The sequence below is a fragment of the Acomys minous genome (genome assembly GCF_964271855.1).
Source record: "Acomys minous genome assembly, chromosome: 11".
Classification (NCBI taxonomy): domain Eukaryota; kingdom Metazoa; phylum Chordata; class Mammalia; order Rodentia; family Muridae; genus Acomys; species Acomys minous.
Window position 1 is genome coordinate 104,106,117 of NC_140492.1, and position 21,945 is coordinate 104,128,061.

The 21,945-nt window shown below is 45.2% G+C and overlaps 1 protein-coding gene across 5 annotated transcripts in view; it reads left to right on the top strand.

Moving 5' to 3' along the window:
- Window positions 1–16,140, top strand: part of RASGRF2 (Ras protein specific guanine nucleotide releasing factor 2) — a 197,361-nt gene extending 181,221 nt beyond the window's left edge. For 3 of the 5 annotated variants that reach the window (XM_084802043.1, XM_084802046.1, XM_084802042.1), the window contains exons 19-27: window positions 800–912; window positions 5,085–5,145; window positions 5,386–5,489; window positions 7,213–7,297; window positions 8,546–8,743; window positions 11,183–11,262; window positions 13,437–13,584; window positions 14,264–14,332; window positions 15,496–16,140. In XM_084802043.1, coding sequence (XP_084658169.1) covers window positions 800–912; window positions 5,085–5,145; window positions 5,386–5,489; window positions 7,213–7,297; window positions 8,546–8,743; window positions 11,183–11,262; window positions 13,437–13,584; window positions 14,264–14,332; window positions 15,496–15,588 — 951 coding nt within the window. In that variant the 3' untranslated portion in view covers window positions 15,589–16,140. The remainder of the gene's footprint in view (window positions 1–799; window positions 913–5,084; window positions 5,146–5,385; window positions 5,490–7,212; window positions 7,298–8,545; window positions 8,744–11,182; window positions 11,263–13,436; window positions 13,585–14,263; window positions 14,333–15,495) is intronic. The other 2 variants (XM_084802045.1, XM_084802044.1) reach the window with 1 other exon arrangement.
- Window positions 16,141–21,945: the final 5,805 nt, after the last annotated feature.

The following is a 21,945-nucleotide window of genomic DNA, read 5'->3' on the forward strand; positions in this document are numbered from 1 at the left end:
TCTGAGAATCGTTTATATTTTATCCTTTAGCATATTTATGTAGATTCATGCATAAGTACACCGATATTAATCACCTTAGCAGGTCTTCATTCACATTACCACATTAATAACACATTTTGATCACACAAATATTTTTAAAGTTACTGCTATGTGCATGTTTCGGATATTACTCATGGTCCAGTAGAAAGCCAGGCAACTGCATTTGTCTTTAAAGTATGCCACCTGAAATTATGATAATAGCGAGTTATGCGCTCCATGGAGCATAAGAGAAGGAGCGCTCAACCCGCTGTGCCAATTAAGGACTCCAAGGAGGACGTTGTCAACTCCAAGGCCTGAGGGATAAATGAGAGTCCACCTGGGGAGGGGACATAGTGTTCCAAGCCGAGGAAATAACATGCCCCTCTGGGGAACTGAACTAGTGCATTGAGTCCAGGCATGGTGATCCAGTGTGTGTTGGAAGGTAGGATGTGGTGGGGGCGGGGGGGGGGAGTTAGAGACAGGAAGCTGGATGGGCTTTATAATGGCTGTTGGAGACCAGGCCCAACGAGTGTCCCCACTGGCAGCAGTATTCAACCTTGGATAAATGCTCTCATCTCCTGGGGGGCTTTCAGAAATATAAAAGCCCAGCCCCAGCCCAGACGACTCAAGTCTGGACCACAAGGAGCATGCAGTAGGGAGCTGTGACTGTACATTTCTCTTTCATACTTGGCTTCTGGGGAAACCACGTGCATAATGGTGTCATAGGACAGAGAGCTAACCCCTGAAATGAAGATCTCAAACGATTCATTTTATTTTATAGGACTTTGAACTCAATAATGAACTCAAAATGAATGTTCTAAACTTGCTAGAAGAAGTTCTGCGAGACCCGGACCTTCTTCCTCAAGAAAGGAAGGCCACGGCCAACATCCTGAGGTAAAGGCCAGAGCAGCTGCTGGTGGAGTTATGACACTGGGCTATGCTCACCGGAAATAGGCTCTGTCAGACCAGGAGGGTACATTTGAGATGTTTCTGGGCATCAGAGGCTGTGTGCTTGGCCGCAAAGTGTGGTCTATCGTCTTATAGTATGTTGGAGTGTGGGCCGTTTGAGGGTTCTGCTGTGCAAGGGAGACTTTGGACTGTAGGCATAACTCGTGTGGTGATAGTTTCTGTAGAACCACGTGGTAAGAGAGGGGCCCTTGGGGATTCCTGGTATGAATCAGCCAGCATTGTGGAGAACTTTTTGCTCTGCTTGTGAGTACGAATTCTGGATCATCACCTCAGCTTTGTGGCGGGATGATAGTGTTCCTGTGAAAGTGCCAGCGCGCCTGTATTGTAGTGATACATGACCCTCGTCTTGCTTTGCTCATCCTAGCCAGCTTTTCCAGTCACTTCTTATCTTAAGCTATCCTTGTCAGGTAGGTCCCTCACACAACCCCATATGAGGTTGGGTGAAACATGAGCCTGACGTGTCTATGTGACGAAGACTTGGACTTGGTGGACCTTACTAGAAACTTGTGTTGTCCATAGTTGTAATGCTCCATATTCACACTGATGAACTGATGGGGGTGGGGGGGGCATTTTTTTTTCTAGTTCATTCTATATGAAGGGAACATCATCAATGGTTTTATGTGGACATTTCAGTGATGGCTTCCCAGCTCACCCATGGGTACATGCTCTACTCATACTTGAGAGTGGGGAGCCTGGCATATATCTGCTAGGGCCTATTATTCCTTCACCACTCTGGTTTTCAGTTCTTTCTTCACTTAGAGGCTAGAAGTGACCCTTGTTTCTCCCACACTTGTCTGCATTGTGCCTAGGTATAGTAGATTATATAGAAGGCACATATGCAGAGAAATCCACTGAGCTCAGAATACATGTTGCTGGAAGCCCCTCCCTGATGCAGCAATGCCAAACCTGAGATTGTGGTATTTTAGCAATTGTACCAGGAAGTCGTGCTGACTCCACGTTAAGTTTCCAAAGCCAGACCATCGGGATGTAGAAGCTGTAGAAAGTTTAATTGTGTTCCCCATTGGGAAAGTGACATGTTCAAGTCCTGACCTCTCCTACCTCAAAATAGGACCCTATTTTTGGATAGCGTCACTGCAGACACAGTCAGCCAAGCTGGGGGCATCCTGGGAGGTGAGGCTATAATCTAATGGGACTGATGTCATTATAGGGGGATGGCCACAGAAGACAAAAAGATTCAGAGAGTATCATGTGGAGATGGGGACAGAAATTTGATTTACGTAGCCACAAGCCAAGGAACACCAAGGATTCTTGGCAGAGCACCTCAAGCTAGAAAACGCAAAGAAGTGTTTCCTTCAAGATGTTGGAGATAGAGGCCCCTGCCGGCACTTTGACCTTAGGCTTCTGTTGCAGAATTCAGTACATCTCTGTTTTCTGTTGCCTACTTTGGGATATTCTTCAAGGGCAACCTAGAAAACACATGTTTTCTATTCTATAACAACATCTCAGTGAGCTATTTCCTGACTTCAGAATTTACAATTATGTGTTCAGGTAGGGCCCAACTTCACTGGGTGGCTGCTTATGCCCAGGAGTGATTGCTGCTCATTTTCTTACGATGTAGATAGTTTGTCACGCTCTTTGTATTTAAAACCATTGATGTTTCAAAACTGTATTTTGAAAGTTTATGTCACTAGAGACATTTGACAAAGTAGCCACCTGGGAAATGCTGGTGTTCACGATAGGAAAAGCTGTCAGGTTTGGCCAATATAAGGACTTTCAGCTACAAATTCCTCAAGACTGTCTGACAGGTAGAAGTTTCTGTCTGTTCCAAGAGGTGACCTGAGAAACCAGTTAAGTGCAGTTAGTGAGCTCAATGAATCCTATTTACCGTTCCAGGTATTTATTACGTATCAGGCCTCATATGTCAATTCCCATTGGTGAATAATGACCCAATCACAAAAGCGCAAAGCCAATGAGGAGCAGACATATTTATAAACAGCGTGCAAGGATACCACTGAACAGAGACCTAGCCTCACCTCTGCAGGTTGCAGGGGAATCCAGTCTCGTCTTTAACCACGTAGAATCTCCAAGCTTCTTAACCAGGCTGAACTTTCGTTTCTTCATTTATCGGTCATGCTGTTGGGAGGACTTCATGATTTAACACGGAGGAAAGAGGTTGACAGAAATCATGCCTGCGGCACAGTTACAGCAGCTGCTCTTCTTATCAAGCACTCTGAGAACTCTTGAGGAAAACGGTCCCTGCTATTGGGGTGACAGGGGCTTGAATAAAACCTGCTGGACTTGTGTCATTATTCACTTTCTTGGGGCCTTATCACTATGTCTCCCACACAGAAAAAGTGTGTGTGTGTGTGTGTGTGTGTGTGTGTGTGTGTGTGTGTGTGTGTGGAGGGGTCAGTGTCAGAGCAGAATACAATGGCTCCTAGCTCTATGTTTAGACTATTTTATTTCTATATTGAAGTAAAAATTTTGCACGCATAGAACATAACCTCTTTCTTTCCTTCTATGCTCATTGGTGTTTCATATTAACTACATAGTCCATCAATCAATTATATTGCTGGTTTATAGGGTGAGCAGGAACCTTTTATGTCAACCAAAACCAGAATTCAGGGGTTAGGAGGTGAAAAGCAAGTCTTGCTTCAGTGGGGACTGGACCAGAGCCAAAGCTTCCATATCTGATGAGGAACAGCTGATATCATGGGGGATAAAAACTTAAACCTATTCGTGATGTTAGAAATGTATGCACATTCCAGTAATATATAAGCACAAAACATACGGTGAAGCCTATATTGCATTATGATATTAAAGCAAAAAGTTGTGGCTGAAGAAATAGCTCAGCAGATAAGACTCAAGTTTGGGTTCCAGCACCTTCCCCAGGTGGCTCACAAACATTTGTCACTCCAGATCCTCTGGGCAGGCACCTACACACAAACCCCACAAAACAAATGTAGGCATCATTTAAAAAAAAATGTATTTTTAGTAAAGCAAAAGTTTCCAATGACAATGTATCCTGCGTTTTACTGACAAAAACAAAAACAAAAACATAATTATGATCAGTTGCACTGTTTGTGAAGAAAACCTTTGCCCAAGACTTACTTACATTCCTAAAATTGGGCATGATGGCTCATGCCTGTAATCACAACACTTGGGAAGCTCAGGCAAGATTATCATGAGTTCAAGGCTAACGTGACCTACATTCTGAGTTCCACACTAGCCTGGGTCATAGTGTGAGACCTTGTTCTTAAGAGAATTAAAAAAGACATTTCCAGATAATTGCCTAGTCAATTGCAGGAGGAAGCTTCTTTGATGATAGCTGAACAAGGTACTTGTCTATGGTTTTGGGGTTTTTTTGGTTTTTTTTTTTTTTTTTGGTTTTTTTTTTTTTGTGTGTGTGTGTGTAACAGGATGGGTAGGGGGGTATTAAAGGGAAGAGCTGTATGATCCACTGGAGATAGAGGGAGACTGAGGCAGATGGTCTGTAGGACTGTGGGATTGAATTTGGAAGTGGGGAGGCTGGCTGAAGATCTGCTTTCCTGGCCAGAGTCATTAACAATTACTATGGTTTTAATTCCCCTGCCCAGGAATAAGCAAACAAAAAGAGCCAGCCTTAGCCTCCCTGCCACCCCTCCCCTGCCACTGCCCAACACCCTGACAAGCTATACGTCTTGGAGCTGGTTAAATATTTTAATGTCCAGTGTGTGCTTACAACTTCATCTTCAAAAACTTTGAATGGTTGGCCCAGAGTGGAATTTCCACTCGCTCTAATTCTCTCGGACTCAGAATTTCTATAGAATACAAAAATACTGTCTTTCTTTGAAAAAAAAATGCTATCTTGGGTATTAAGTGACTCTTGTATCATCCATTCAAGACTAAAAGCTAACCTCTTGGAAGCTTAAAAACACAGGGGTTGAGAGAAACCCCTGAAAAGCAAGAGGACCTCCTGCCTGCTCCTGCTGTATACATTTCCAGCTTTGCCCACAGCTGGGAAGAGGATGCCCCTCACAGCCTCACCTGAACCCTCTCACATCCCAATCAAGGAAAGCAGCGTATCATGTTGTAGCATCCCGGCATATCCATTTTTTTTAATACTCATGAAGAATGTTTTATATATCTCCTTCTAGGGCTCTTTCACAAGATGATCAAGATGACATCCACCTAAAATTAGAGGATATAATCCAAATGGTAAGTTCAGCCACAGCATCTTTGAAGTGGGCAAACACGTGTAGCCACCTCCGTGGTGGATCATGCGTCTGCCTCTGAGCTGTGTGAGAAAAGCCCCCATTCAACACAGGCTCTGGCAATCGCTTGGTGATGTCAACATTGGCTTTCATAGTTCAGAGTTTTCTTTCAGAGACAGGCTCTAGGGAAGGTCTTTGTGCCCCGCGGATGCACTGTGTTTCACTCCTTCGTCTTCTCTTGCAGGCAGACTGTCCGAAGGCTGAGTGCTTTGAGTCTTTGTCCGCCATGGAGCTGGCCGAGCAGATCACACTCCTGGACCACATTGTTTTCAGAAGCATCCCCTATGAGTGAGTGCCCTGACCCCTAGCAGAAGTCGTTGGGCTTGATTATCTCTAAGGCAGACAGGTGTGCATGGGACCTCACTCATGCTCAGCCGTGTGAGTCTCCATCTCAAGGGTCTTCAGCAAGCACAAATGTCTCTTGGACTTGGTTCATGCTGGGTATATTCACTTGAAGACCCTGGAGATGGTTTTGGTTTCTTCTGCATATAATAAGGTTGTCACGAAATTTGAATTTCTCCGTACTTTTCTATCTCCAAATTACAGAAACCTAACTGCAGCTACAGAGGTGGTTCTTAATCCTGAGTGTGTGTAAACCCACATGGGAATCTTATAGAAAATGAATTCTCGGATGTAGCTTTCCCATGAAGTTCTGATTTTAATAGATTTGGTTGAGGTCTAAAAAAATTGTTTTTCCATGAGAACCCCAAATAGTTTGGGGGGCCCAAAGATTCACTCTGAGAACCAGTGACCAGGGTTAATGCTGTAATGTCTGTGACAGCTCTTCACTCACCTCAGTAAATTAGTACATGGAACTCTGCTGAGCTCCATGGCTCTGGGCCTGCTGTCCTGACCCTTCATCTTCCCCCACGTACAAAGGGGGCGGCTCTCCAAACCTCCAGCAATCACATCGACCAGAAAGACCCATAAACAGATCTTTATTTAGAAAAACAGCAGCTATTAGCACAGGTTATCCATGAACTGATAACATGGTGAAGGTAATGGCGGGGCTGGGCAAGGCACAGGAATGGGGTCCTTGTCACATAGGACATCCCTGGTGGTGGAGGGGTAAGTGAGGTCAGAGCAGATAAGAGATGCTGTTAGACCTGTAGTGACGTCAGAAAAACATAAGGGGGAGAGCCCAAGAACAGTCACGTAGATTTTTCCTTTACTCATCTTCTCTTCCCTTCTTGGCTTCCTGGCATTCATAGGCCTACCCATGACTGTGGGAGCAGAGTTGAAATAGGAATCTGGCTCATTGGCCGTTCAAATGAACCCAGTGATGTTGTGCAGACTTAGGTTAGGAGACATAATATCCCTTCCAACTCTGACCCCTCACCTTCTCACTACCCCCCGCCCCCCCCCCCCGAGCTTTGAAGGTGGGCCCTCATCTTTTCTGCAAGAGGTGACAGAGCCAAGAGAGAGCTTGGTGATGGTTCTTGCTGTGGGCTCCTCCCGGGATTCCCGTCCCTTCATTATTGAGGTCTAGCGATCTGTTCACGAGTTAAGTGACTGCACAGGGAGGTCATTGGAAGCTTATCCTCCATCAGGCTCAGCTCCCTAGCCTTGGGAACTGCAGAAGAAAATGCTTCCAAGAAAAACCAGAGCAGAGTGGAAGGAAGAATTCTGTTCTGATGAATGCTTTTGGTCACAATAGATCCATTGGAATCCTGACAGATGCTTTTAGAAAAACTAGCCTAGAGGAAATAACCTTAACTCGTTCGCTGAGTTAGTATTTACTACATTTCTCTTATGTTGGCTGTGTTTTCTAACTCCAGAGAAGCCTTTATGGAGACAAAATTCCAAACACTGGAAACTGGAAAAAAAATCTTTCTCATCTTAGTATTAAGTGGTGGAATGCTAGACTTGGGCTGCAGTTCCATAGAGATGGTCATAATAAGCCATGAATGTTAACTTAAATGTACCCGTCTAATCTGCATAAGTATGAGGGGGGTCTAGCCACCATTTCTTACAAACTTCACCAGTTTTGTGTATTGCTTTGAACTTTCAGAGAGTTTCTGGGTCAGGGCTGGATGAAGCTGGACAAAAGTGAGAGGACACCTTACATTATGAAAACCAGCCAGCACTTCAACGAAGTGAGTAATGGACATTCGGCTGTGCGTGTGTTACAGGTGGGTGAGTGCTATGGGTTTTCGGGCCCTCTGGAGTAAAGCAACTCTGAGACCGCGAGGGGTAGCACAGCGAAGGAGCGCTTGTCTAGGCATGCGCAAAACCCTGGATTTCATCCCCAGAAACCAAAGTAAATCAACTCCATCACCACTGTTTAAAGGGAGCTGATTGAATAGTAAGGACAAGCTTAAATCTCTTCGCGTTCTCAAAGGGATGTGGAAATTTCTAGAAATGAGAGGTTCCATTTTGATGGTTCCCAGGTCTGGTGAGTACTCATGTGTGTGTCAGATGTCGTTACCATTTTTATCACAATCACCACAAACTCACACCTTCTGCGAACAAACTGGAATCCAAGTCATTCTCTACATTAAAGCCGAGCAAATGATTAACCCTAGGTGTTTTAATGACTTTCAACAAGACCTGAGGGGTTTTGATGATGTTCTCTGTGAAACCCAAAGGCACTATAAAACCTATGTATCTTTAAAGAGTTGGGGGTGCCCATCAGATTTAGTGTGTAGATACAAGATCACACACGCCCTGTGCCCCCTTTGATAACGATTGTATTCCAGCTTTTTCCATGTTGGGGAAGTTGAGCGGCTTCAGCTGACATTGGTTAGGAGACTTACAGTCCTTAGCTTTGGCGTCTGGTTGGTTGGTTGGCTCTTGCAGGTGAAATTTTACAGGAAGGAAATGTGCTTTGTTTTTCTACATTACGTGTTTTTCTGGTTTGAGAGCTGACCAATTGAGAATTCAGACGAATGGGGACTCGTGACTTTTCTTTCTCTGTGATAACTGAGTTTTCTCAGAATATGTTACCTACACACGGATGAGGGTACAGGAGTACGTTTCCTCAAAGAGTGACACCCTGGTCTGCCGTGTGTCCTTCTCTCGGTAGTTAGGACATACATTGCATTCCCTCTTTTGGCAAGGACTCCTTTGTTAAAACGACTCCTTTAAAAAGTTCCACTGTTTCCCCGACAAGCTGGATTTCAAAGAGCCCCTGCCTTTGCTCTCAGGATGAACCCACGTGGGTGGGTGGTTGCTATTATCATTACAGATTCCGGTCTCTTAAAGCTGATATCTAAAGATAAACTAAGGGCTTTGTACTGCTTAATAGTCTGCTTTCCTTATGTGCTCATAGGCCATTCAGTTATTTGCCTGAATGCATTGTTTTGGCCCTTAGACAGCTTGCCTGGTCTGTTTGATTGTCTTAGATGAGTAACCTGGTGGCCTCCCAGATCATGAATTACGCTGATATCAGCTCCCGTGCCAACGCCATTGAGAAGTGGGTAGCAGTAGCCGACATTTGCCGATGTCTACACAACTACAATGGCGTCCTGGAGATCACCTCAGCCTTAAACAGAAGTGCCATCTACAGGCTGAAGAAAACCTGGGCCAAGGTGTCCAAGCAGGTGAGCGTCAGTGTGTGACACACCTTGCTGCTGAGAGGAGGAGAGATGGGGAGAGCGAGCTGCGACGAAAATTGCTAATTAGGGACTCATTAGCTGAAGAGAGCAGTACAGTTGTCAAAGGAAGGTGCCAATGGATAATTACCCTGTTCTTACCACTTAATTAATTTTCCTCCTGTGTGTCTCCAAAACATTCATTTAAACATTTGAGGGGGACAGCCTCCAACAATGTGGCTGTCAGTCATAACTTATCTCCTGAATTCTTTCAGCAGGGAAAGTGAACATGCAACTGCCCAATGGATCCTTCCCCCTTTCTCCTCTCCCCAAAGCCTTTGTCCTCAGAGATCAGAATGTTTGACACTTTCCATTGTCACTCTGGGAGCAGCTTTCAAGTTTTGGCCTGGTGGCTTAGGCATGCAGATAAATGGTAGTTCGTTTTCTTCCATTAGATTTAGTATTTTCACTCAGATCATTTCAATAATCAAACCAAATCATACTGCTGTCTTCTTTTCTAGCCATTTCCTTGGGTATTGTTGAGTTTTGGTGTTTCCAGATAGCTTCTAGAAAGCTATCTGGAATGTAAAATGATAAATAATAATAATGTATGCCAGAAATTAATACAATGGCAGTTTTCTGTAACCAGCTAGTTCCCCAATGATTGACACAGAGAGACTATGATTCATTGTTAAGCTGTAAGCACTATGCTGCTCAAGTTCTGAGCTATTCTAATCCTACTACCATTGGAACTCACATAAAAGCTCGTCACTTGCCAATTTGATGACTCCTAGGCGGCTTCTACACCATCACTCTGTCCTCAGGTTGCTCTTCCCTGGGCCTGGTGCTCCTAATCCATCCTGTCCAATGGCGAGCTCTTCCTTTCCAGATCTCTCTCTCTCTCTCTCTCTCTCTCTCTCTCTCTCTCTCTCTCTCTCTCTCTCTCTCTCTCTCTCTCTGCCTCATGGTCCTCCTCTCCCGCCAAACCAGGACCCTAAACTCCTCCTACCTCTCTTCTGCCCAGTCTCAGGCTTCAGAAACTTTATTAACCAATTAACCTTGAATTAGATAGAGCAAAGTTTACCCAACAAAGACTTGTGAGGGTGTGATGCAAGCAAAAGGCAGACATCTGTTTCCTCTTGACTGCCACCAGATCTTGGGGGTCCAGTACTCAGCATTAGAATACATAGCGGCAGACGAACCCCCAAACACTGGAAGACTTTCTCTGAACTCGTAGAAGGCTGTGTCCACCTCTGGCCCTAGTCCTTCACTGGTTGGTTATCAGGTGTAGGCTGTTGTGAATTGCTTGTTCCTGGTGTGCACGCACAGTTTCCCCAACCCACCCAAGAGCAACAGTGCATGACTATTCTGAAGGAGTTGGGACAGCCTTGTGTTGTGCACTTCCATTGGCTCTGCTAACATTTGGAGCCCAGGGTGTATCTCACCTCTACTTGGGTGACCCCGCAGGGAATGTGGGTTCTTCATTATTACATTACTATGCTGGTCCTCACAAAGGGTCTTGGAGGAATCTCACAGGCTTCTCCTTACTGCTGTAATGCCCGATGGGAGATCTGTGCTGTGCACCTTCTGCTACACTTTGCACCTTGATGTCCCCACGGGAATTGGAGAGGGGGAGTCCCACAATGCTTGCCTCCCAGGGCCAGACCAAATGAGGGTCAGTGTGTTCTGCTGGCATTTCTTCGAGGCTTTGGTCCTGTTGCCTCTCTGATGAGCTCATCATTTCTTCTACCTTCACTTATCTCTCTGCGCCCTTCTCGCTAGAGCAGGAGTCGCTTTAAAGTTCTCCAGGTGGCTAGAAAATAGGCCGTCCCGGTGCCCATCCTAGCTTATTCTTTTGTAAAAAGGCAGCACTGAGAACTTGAACTCGGATCCTTAGAAATCCATGGCCAACAGAGCCTGGAATGGTAAGTAGATGCCATCCATTAAAAACAATAGTGTTATTTCGTAAATAAGAACCAAACCTTCGTTCACAACAAGCATAGACTCATAAGCAGCAATAAAAATGATAAAAAAAACCCCTCCATTCTCTTATACCGACCCCTTCTCTCCATAGAAGCCTGACACATAAGCATGCGCACCATCCCAGTGAGGAAATAAAGGCGCAGTTGTTGAACTGGTTGAAACTGGTGTACTGGGCCAAGGCCTCCTTTAATCTTTAAGGAAGCTCCAGGCCACCTCTGTCATGGACTTCGGTGGTCTTCTTGACATGAAAGGATACAGTATGATTGTAACTATGGAAGATGGGAGTCTCAGCTCACTTTAAAATTACGTTTCAAGTTTTGTGGTGTTCCTTTCTGTCTTCTTTGGAACTCTGGATGGCACCAGCACCTGCCACTGAGGGAGGGAATGGAGCAACCCTGCAGCAACTCACACTCATCAAATTATAGTATTTTCTTGACAAACTAAGTTTTTTTCTTCCCTCTCTAGACAAAAGCTCTGATGGAAAAACTTCAGAAGACTGTTTCGTCTGAAGGAAGATTTAAAAACCTCAGAGAAACCCTTAAAAAGTATGTCTATTTGAATCATTTTGAGCCACAATTCAAGAATCTGATCACATAATTTATATGGCATGCAAATAGCAACCTAGTGCCTTCATTGCTGGAAAGGAGAAATAGGAAGCACTTCCTATTGTAGCAGTGTTTGGGGATTTTTGCTTTTCACTTGGAATTCTGTGCGTATAGTGAGCATCTTATGGAAGTACCACGGTGTGTAAGGATATTATGCATATAGTGAGCATCTTATGGAAGTACCACAGTGTGTAAGGATACTATGCATATAGTGAGCATCTTATGGAAGTACCACGGTGTGTAAGGATACTATGCATATAGTGAGCATCTTATGGAAGTACCACGGTGTGTAAGGATACTATGCATATAGTGAGCATCTTATGGAAGTACCACGGTGTGTAAGGATACTATGCATATAGTGAGCATCTTATGGAAGTACCACGGTGTGTAAGGATACTATGCATATAGTGAGCATCTTATGGAAGTACCACGGTGTGTAAGGATACTATGCATATAGTGAGCATCTTATGGAAGTACCACGGTGTGTAAGGATACTATGCATATAGTGAGCATCTTATGGAAGGACCATGGTGTGTAAGGATATTATGCATATAGTGAGCATCTTATGGAAGTACCACAGTGTGTAAGGATACTATGCATATAGTGAGCATCTTATGGAAGTACCACGGTGTGTAAGGATACTATGCATATAGTGAGCATCTTATGGAAGTGCCACGGTGTGTAAGGATACTATGCATATAGTGAGCATCTTATGGAAGTACCATGGTGTGTAAGGATATTATGCATATAGTGAGCATCTTATGGAAGTGCCACGGTGTGTAAGGATACTATGCATATAGTGAGCATCTTATGGAAGTACCACGGTGTGTAAGGATACTATGCATATAGTGAGCATCTTATGGAAGTACCATGGTGTGTAAGGATACTATGCATATAGTGAGCATCTTATGGAAGTGCCACGGTGTGTAAGGATACTATGCATATAGTGAGCATCTTATGGAAGTGCCACGGTGTGTAAGGATACTATGCATATAGTGAGCATCTTATGGAAGTGCCACGGTGTGTAAGGATACTATGCATATAGTGAGCATCTTATGGAAGTGCCACGGTGTGTAAGGATACTATGCATATAGTGAGCATCTTATGGAAGTGCCACGGTGTGTAAGGATACTATGCATATAGTGAGCATCTTATGGAAGTGCCACGGTGTGTAAGGATACTATGCATATAGTGAGCATCTTATGGAAGTACCACAGTGTGTAAGGATACTATGCATATAGTGAGCATCTTATGGAAGTACCACGGTGTGTAAGGATACTGCTCATATAATGAACACCTTATGGATGTACCATAGTGTGTAAGGATACTATGCACATAGTGAGGATCTTACGAATACTGTGCATATAGTAAGCATATTAGAAATGTATGCAGTATATTCCAGATAGGAAAATATCACATAGTATTTCTTAATCTAAATGCAATAGTCTACTATGATCTTCTTAATCTAAATATTCTAGAAGCAGTTGATTACTGTTATTTATTTTTGGTCTTTTATACCTAGATCATTTTCTCTAGGCACGCACACTGAGAGCGGGGAGGGTGATGGCTCTATTTGCTTGCAAGGGGTTCTCTTACGGTTTAGCACATGAGCTTGGCTGACTCTGGAGGAGCATTGGTCTCATGACCCACTAGTAAAAGATGAGTGCTAGTCATGTGTACATTGCTGTTACATCAGAAATAGCAATGATAGCACAGCAAGTACTTGCTAAATGTTTACACACTGTGCGTTAGGTGCTCCACGTGCCTCTCCTAAACGTCACAGCAAACGTCAGAGACCAGCTCTTCTGGCTCCATTATGGACGAAGAAAATGTAGGCTGGGGAGTACCCTGCTCAGAATCCCTGAGCAGCTGGTCAAGCTGTGATTCACGCTCTGTTCTCTCTGCACTGGAAGGCATATCCTTAGCTTCAGGTCTTACGAGGAAAACCAGGTGGACCCAGTTTGTCCATCCAGGCAGCTGTCAATCCTTTCATGGCTTCAGTGTGCAGCTGTGATGGATATTAAGTTCGCATCTTCTAATTCTTTTCCATGCTAGCTAAACAGAAAATATGTGTCATTTCATGTAGTGCATGTTGTAACTGTGTGTGTGTGCAGGAATAAGAGCCACTCTTCCTGGTCTTGCAGCTGTAACCCCCCAGCTGTCCCTTACCTTGGGATGTACTTGACAGACCTAGCCTTCATTGAAGAAGGGACACCGAACTTCACCGAAGAAGGCCTTGTCAATTTCTCCAAAATGCGAATGGTAAGGTGGCCATTTTGTGACTGTCCTGTTTTGGTGACTTCACGGCTTAATGAGAAGGAGATAGGCAGTGTGGTGGTGTTAGCTTCTGCATCTTATTTTTTTTTCTTTTTAGAGACAGGGTTTCTCTGTGTAGCCTTGGCTGTCCCGGACTGACTTGTAGACCAGGCTGGCCTCGAACTCAGAGATATCCTTGTGCTTCTGCCTCCCCGAGTGCTAGGGTTATAGGTGTGCACCACTGTGCCCAGCTAGATTCAGCATTTTAAGGAAGATGAGGAGGGTGGGGCACCTTTCATCAGCCAGTCACTTCTGTTTGCAGTCTGGGCCTAGGCTATTGGGAATAAAGCTCTAAAAATGATTCTTTTATAGCGACCAGTAGACAGATGCACGAATCCCCTTGCTAGATACCTGTTTTCTGAACATCAAGCTAGGGGCTATAAACCCATGGCGAGCAGCACCCAGAGGTTCTCCCAGCCCCCAGCGGAGGGCATCTAGTATCAGCTGATTGGATAATTATGAGGTTAGGATCATCTTGTTTGCTTTTCCCTTGGCTCATTGAAGAGAGTGATCAGGCGAGGTTCTTCCTCCTCAATGGAGGACAGGACTCAGGGATGTTGTCCCAGGAGAGTGTACTGCAGTGCAGAGGGATGCTTCTGAGCTGCTTTTGTTTTTTTCCTGTTAGATATCACACATTATTCGAGAGATACGCCAGTTCCAGCAGACTGCGTACCGCATAGACCAGCAGCCAAAGGTAACACTGAATGCCTGTGAGAAGTTACAAAGATGGTCACAGAAATTAGTGGTACCATGAAACCAGACAGCGGAGCAATAATGCCAAAAGCTGACTTAGGGCAAAGGCCTAAACTCAAAATGATCAGCAAGTCTGACTGAGAAAAAGGAAGGGGAAAGGATGAACTCGTCAACGTTTACCCATCGTCAAGCCCTCTTTCTTCTGTTTCCAGTACCTTCCTTCCCATTTCAGCCTCTGTAGATCACAGAACACATTCTACAACTAAGCAGAGTTTTCTAATATATACATATTAGCTCGCTTCAGTTTTTTTTTTCCTTGAATGCCTACCTTGGCTCTTTTCAGCAACTGACATATATATAGTGTCAGGTGAAATAAGCCTTTTCCTCCCCAAGTTGCTTTGGCCATGATCTTTAACACAGCAACAGAAATCAGCCTAGAATAGTGAGTTTATGTGTTTGTCAGAACTAGACTCATATGGACTGTGAACTTTATACTTCAATAAGAAGGAATGTTTTCCTGGAAATACCTCCCACCCTCACATCCTCACTTCTGGTGCCATTTCTTTTCCTCATTCCTGGTAATGTGTCCATCAGAGCGTGCGCACATGAACACAGGAAGAACAGGAAGCTGACAAGGATTTCACCCCGACCACGTGGTTGTAAACTACTGACAGCAACTCCGTGTGTATCAGTGTGCTATCACTCGAGCCATAGCACTCTCAAGGCTGTAAGCTGTGAGAGCCTCCATGTGCCCGTGGTACAGGGAAGAAAGTGAATCTCAGTGGATGCTACAATTCTGTTTATCACTATAAGGTTGAAATTAATGCTGTAAGTACGTGTAATGCATATAAATGCACAGTAACACATGCGTGATCACCTACAACAAATGACAACAACAGTCCTCAGGGGTGCTGACAGGGACTAGAGGTTAGGAGAGGACTACATTTATAATAACAATATGTTCATTTGTTTCTGTTTCACAGAAATTCTAAATGTCCTAAAGATAATGCCGAGTTGTGTCAGATTCATTCAGAAAATGTACAGTTGATCTGAGAAAAGCATCAGCTGACCTCTCTCTCTCTCTCTCCCTCCTTCTCTCTCTCTCTCTCTCTCTCTCTCTCTCTCTCTCTCTCTCTCTCTGTCTCACTCCCCCCCCAACCCCAGGTCATACAATACCTGCTTGACAAAGCCCTTATCATAGACGAAGATACACTCTATGAGCTGTCACTCAAAATTGAGCCTCGACTCCCTGCTTGAAGATCTGGCCTTGTCCCTGAGACCATGGGAATTTCACGGCACAGGGGAGGGGACCCGGAGGGACAACGCCTGCCTCCTTTCACCACCAAAGATGGAACAAGACTGCAATTCTGTCTCCAGCCAGAGTGAAGCCCAGACGCATGGGTCAAAGACAGACGCTCCAGCCTTGGGTGGGAAGGTGTAAAAGTTGAAGCTTAGGGGCGCTGTTAGCACAGCGCAATTTGCATAAGGGATGTATTGTAGGAGATGCTGGCAGCAGTCGTCGTGAAGTGGAGTAAAGGTAAAGGTCCCCTGCCCCATGTTCTGTTAGAACTCAGGGACAAGGTCCCATGGAGAAGACCTGTCTGTAATGCTTCTTTGGCACTGTGCTAGCCTGGGCACACGTCTACCAATCTCCCAGGACTTAATTGCTTCTAATTTCATTTCCTTTATGCCACACGTCAGGGCCAGGCTGAAGCTTTCTCTCTAGGCCCAACACACAAGCACTTTCGGTATGCAGCATGTGCATGGTTCTCAGTGCATTCTACATGCATGGGAGGAGCTGCGTGCTCACTCAGAAAACAACCTTCTCTAGCCTTTAGGCAACGGGCGAGGAAATAAAAGATTAAAAAACAAGCGGCTTTGTAGATAGCATTTCCTTCGTTACAGTGAGCGGTGTCCCATAGGGCTCAGTGGGGGCTTCATTAGGAGACTGGTGGTCCTGAGAAGCTGTCCCTTTGGAGAGGCAGCTGTGGAGGTGGCAGTAAGGCGCATGCGCATGTCAGTTAACCGACGAAACTGTGGAATGGGTTACTAAGGCCGCCAAGTGCTATGGAGAGAAATATCTTTCACTAAGCAAAAATGTAGGCCTAAAATCATCTTGGCACCTGGATTCACTTGTTTTCTTTCCCCCTAAAGCACTCTGGAAATCCCTTCTGATGTATCCTACAAACTTATTTGGGTTCATTGTGAGCGTTGGCTGTACTTTAAAAACAGACATTTTGTGCTATTGGTAGGCAATCCCCTCCCCTGTCTCAACCATCTTTGTTTAAAAACGGCTTTGAGATCACTCGGAATAAGAATACTCCAAGTGTGTGTGTGGGAAATGGCTCCCATCACACCACACCTCTTATAGCAGAAAACCAAATGCAGGGGTCTGCCTTGCACCCCAAGCCTGGAGAAGTGCCCTCACTCGCTCCCCCTGTGACAGTCTGTTGTGAAAGGAACAGGGCTCGCCTTGAGTACCCCCTCTCCTATTCTCAGGGAGACCACTGCTTTACAAGAAGGAAGAAACAGCGACGAGGGATCTTACTATCTGAACCTTTTATCCCTGGTATTTTCTCCTAGAGGCGCGATGCTTATTGATCCTGACGATGAAGACTGATCTGCCTGGCTAGCTCCCCTCTTCTTCTATTGCATTTTAATTACGTGGCAGAGCTACCTACTTGCTAGAACATTCCCCTAGCTGCCTCCAAATGCCCAGTGGAAGAGCTGGCATTGGTGATGTACCGTAGAGCTAGAGGAGGGTACAGTTTCTGTACAGTAAGGGTCAGCCCTGCACATGCCTGCATAAAAATATTTATATGATATGAATTCCGCTCCAAAAATCTTTTCACTGGTTCATATTAGCCAACAGTGTAGCACTAAGCCCCACAAGGGCCACTTGAAGATGCTTCCTCCTTTTTTAAAACTTTATTTATTTCCTGAGTTGCTTCTTTGTTCTCTTCAGTTTCAAATAAGGGACTGGTGCATCGTAATGCATGATGAAAGCATGGGATGTGGGATCCTAACTGTGCATACCCTATGACTTATCTCTCCGTGTTCAGAAGCCGAACGTTTAAAATAACACCAATAAAATAAAATAAAATAAAATAAGAACACTTCAAGATTTTACAGAGATAAAATAAAGGTTAGCATTCTTGAGAGTACCACAGCATACCAGGTTCATGCAAAACACTACTGGGGAAGGAGTACCCTCATTGCCTCCACCCCAACCCCGCCTCCACCCTACCCCAGCCCCGCCCTCTGTCTGCACTCTGCTTGGGAGTTTGGGCTCCAGTTTCACCAATGTTATATTCCAGAGGCCACTGCAGCCATTCTTATTAGAGAAAAACAAGAATTTCGAATGCTCCTTGCCTCTTGGAATGCAGCTTTTAAAGCTTTTTTTTTCTCCTTCATTAGAATGTTGGAATCGCCCCCTAGTGGTCACTTGTGGGCACTGCCATTGCTTTGCTCATTGTTAGTTTTTCTTTAGCTTTTTAGAGCTGAAGAGATGGGGGTCATACACCAGCCAGCCAAAGCAGGAATGCACATTTAAAAAAACAAAACACCTCAACTTGGCTGCACCTAAAATTTACCAGAGCAATTTGTTTGATTTCTGAAAGTCCCCCATCCTCTGAAGCTATCTGTGTACTTGTGGGGTACGGGGCATGCCCGCACTCCGGTCTGTGTCCCCGCCAACACCCTGCTTTATGAGATGCATTTGTGAGAGCACCTGGAGACCAGCTTCTAAAGGTCACGTAGCGAATACACGTATTGAAAAATTAACAGGAAGTCAAACCAATTCCAGGCTTTGAAATGAACACAACACCTTGTCCTGGTGGTGGGGTGGCCCTGAGAACGTTGGGGATGCCTGACTAAGACACCCACTCTTAGCTAAGGAAACACATCTGTCACTGAAGCCACTATAAGACACGACAGTTTCAGGCATGAAGCCTAAATGGGACGCTTTCCCTTGGCAATTCTCCAGAGGAATTTAAGCAGCTGTGACCAGAGTTTAGAATGACTCTAACATCAAGTCTTTGCTGTCTGTTTGCCAGCGCATCTCAAAGTACTACATATAAACGAATTAACCTCTCGGATGCTGGCTGGGTCATGTGGAAGGGAAAAATAATCCACTGTGAGCCATTTAATGTGAAGATGGGCCTGCCCCTCTTTCTCTCATGTTAACTGAGACAAGACAGTGGGAAAGCAGAGACTGCATTGTACCTAAACAGTAACGCAATAAAGGGTCCATTCCTAAAACTGTCAGCTTTCATATTAAACAAAAAAGGATTTCACTTAGGCTTTAATGTTATTTCCCCATGGAAAAATGTCTCTTGTTTTTAAATATGTTTCTTTTTGAAGTCCAACGTGTAAAAGTTGTCACGATGGCATAAAAGATAACGTACTGTTTTTAGCCAGGCTAGTGTCCACCGCTGGAGGGGATTAATGATTGGAATTCACTTTTCTTTTCTGTGAGAAATAACGTTGTAAGTTTAGTGACTTTTTTTTTTAAGGCCACCACTACGTAATTCCCTGAGATCAGACTGTAGTGAGTGGAGTGTAACTGGCCTTCCTCTCAGAGGCCACTGGTGTCTTAACACTGGACAAAATAGAAACAGAGAAGGATCTTCTGTTGTAGGTGCAGACATACGAATGGGTTAGCAAAGCTTCCATCGCAGCTGCTCAGGGCACCGCATTAAGGTTAGGCTTGACTGTTCTTGACTCGATCTGCTTGAGGAAAATAATCACCTTACTTCACAGCGTTGGATCACTGTCTCTACACAACCCATTTCATTTTAACCAGAAAGCTGGTGGTGAAAGAGCACTGGTCCAGACCTTCGTCTCAGCCCAGCTCTGCACTATCCAGCCGAAAAACTTAGGCCAGTGTTCATGCCTCTGAGTCTCACTTTCCTCATCTGCAAAATGGGATTACTCATAATTCCTGTGCTGTCTACCTCACTGGGCTGTACTGAGGACCAAAGGGGTCAGAATGTAAACTTTAAAGTGCTGTAAAATTGCGAGGTAACTTAGTACCATTCTCAGCTCTCCTTTGCAGAGGAGTTAAATGTACTTATTGTTTGTATGTACATGTGTGCGTTCGTGTGTACAAACACATGTGTTAGTCAGAAAAACACATTGTTTGTGTCTGGTTACTTTGCACATCAGTTGTCATTTGTAACTAACGCTAAATGAGGGGTTGGCACCTAGCACTTGCCAAGTGAGGCGTAGGTTATGCCGATATGCAAATTAAACTTCGCCTTTCTTCAGTACACAGAAGTCTCCGTGATGTCTTCATTTATCTCCTTTCCTATTTTTGACACGGTCCTTCCCTTCAACAGGCTTTTAAAAATATGCTCTTTTACTTCTACAGTTCAGGTACAAAGAACACCTTGACTGAAATACTAAGCAGAGGATCGGAGGGCAGGGCCCTCTAGAGAGCGAGCGGCCCGCTGCCGTCCATATCTAGTTCTTAAATCTGTCCCAGTCCCATCCCCAGCCCGTGTCTGAGAACCCGCGGAGAACCCACCCTGCCCAGGCTGCTCATACCGTGCAGGGGTGATCTCAAGCTTCCAACAGGCGTAAGAAACAGGGAGGTGGGTCCCCATCCAGTGACCACTCTCTCTGACATTCAGGAACTTCTGAGCAGTCCCAGGTGGCATCTTCTTTAGACATAAAGACTCGTGTCCATTTCTAGGGTGACTGCTGTGCTTACATGGGCTAACATATGTGAAAGCGCTCAGGAGAAGCAGTCCTGACATCTGCAGTTGAGTCGGCATACAGCTGATGAGCACAAGATGGCTTTCTTTCCCAGTTGTGATGTGAACCACCCAGGCTCGAGTGGACGCAAGGACACACAGGTTACACACATCTTCCTGCCTGGCCCGCTCACAAGGCAACGTTCTTGCCTGCATGACTCCATCTGAAACCCGCTCTACCTACATTCCAGGTGGATTTAGGAGCAGCCAAGGAAGCAAGGCCAGTGCAGAATTCCTTTAAAGCAAGTGATACGATAAAGCAGTCGCACGCTCACTTCTGTTCTTTTCTCTAGGACAAGAGCTAGCCACATGCCCACATTGACGTGAGCCTGAAGGAACTGGCTTTGACGAGAGAGGGACAGAGGGGCTATGACAGGGATTGTGTGAGGTGGATTGTCAGAAACTTGTAATGACTGCCGTGAGTCACTTGCAGAGGTTTCCTGTCCCTGCCACAGATTCTTAATCACAAGTGTAGACAGGAGCAGAGACTTACATTCTCTTGGCAAGTCCCCCAACTTCTGACCTAACTCACTAAAATATACATTTAATCAGTAATATATAATCTGTGGAGCTAAGGGGTATTGAGGGAGCTCTACATGTTGATTATCAAAAAATTAAGGGGAACTACAAGGAGGATTTTTCTTTTTTTTTTTTGTTGCCCTCCCTAAAGCCTTGTGGATTTCTGGGTCTGGGAGCCAGGCTGTGTCAGGTCACTGGAACTGACTTTGAAACAAATATGCGTGCACAGGAGCTATGTTGAGAGGAACTAAGCTTCTGCTTTCCCACTGCCCCATCCCAGCCACAGAATTCAGCCATTCCAGTCCCACAGCCCCGAAGCTTGATGCCTGTGCTACCAGAGGAGGCCACCGGGGCCCAGGAGCTGTGATCCAAGATGGCAGAGTATGCCAATTGGGTCTAAGATTCTGGAAGGTCGTGAAGTCATTGCAGCTGGCTCCAATTGGATTGCCTTAACGAAATGACAGAAAAATCCAGAAAAATATCTGAGGATCTCGCAAGTTGAAGGGGAATCAGTTTGTAAAAAGGTTTCTGCTCAGTGTGAGCCATGTCTTAGTGACAGCAAGTGCGTGGGTTAACTGGGCGGTAACAAACACACAGTGAAATTCTTGAGTCCTAAGCAGAGGAGATGAGATGTGTGAGTGGACACACATTCCTCCTCAAATCGAGGCTTTTCCCAGCTCCCAGGAGATGCCCGGCCCCCTCCTGTGTTCTCCCAGTCTGCATCTCATGCAAAGGATGAAAAGAAGCACGTTTGTTGTGAGTCAAGTTTAAGTACACCTTGGCCAAGAAGGACACCGACTCATTCAGGGGACCACAATTCTTGTCCCCTTACCCAGCTGTCCAGCAGCTCTGTGAGTCTGGCTGTGCCCTGAGAAGGGAGGGGAAGGAGTGAGCTGGTGACGCTGACACGGCCGCAGAAGCTGGGTACGTGATGACCTGGAGAAGCCTAGGCAAGCTCCTTGGAAATGGCAGGGCTGCTGCCCAAAACCCGGGAGGTTTGTTGCTATTCATAGGCACCGTTCAGTGGCGGATGTCCTGGGAGGCTATTTTTAGCAAGGATGAGGACCGTTGGGCTGTCTGGTGGTCATGTAAGCTGGTGTGAATCGAAAGTGAGAAAAGTCTAGTTACTACTTCAGATACCGTGATCTTGAACATGATGACAGCAGTCACCGGTTATCCCTGAAGCCAAGTTCCAGACAAGTTGTAAGGGGGACTTCCTGATTGCTCCTGGTCCTCTCTCTAACAGCTGGAAATGCAACACCTGAGACTTCCTCTCAGACTTTATTCATCAGGGCTAAGCCTCTGTCCCTTCCAAGGGAAGTGTTTTCCTAGCAGGTCA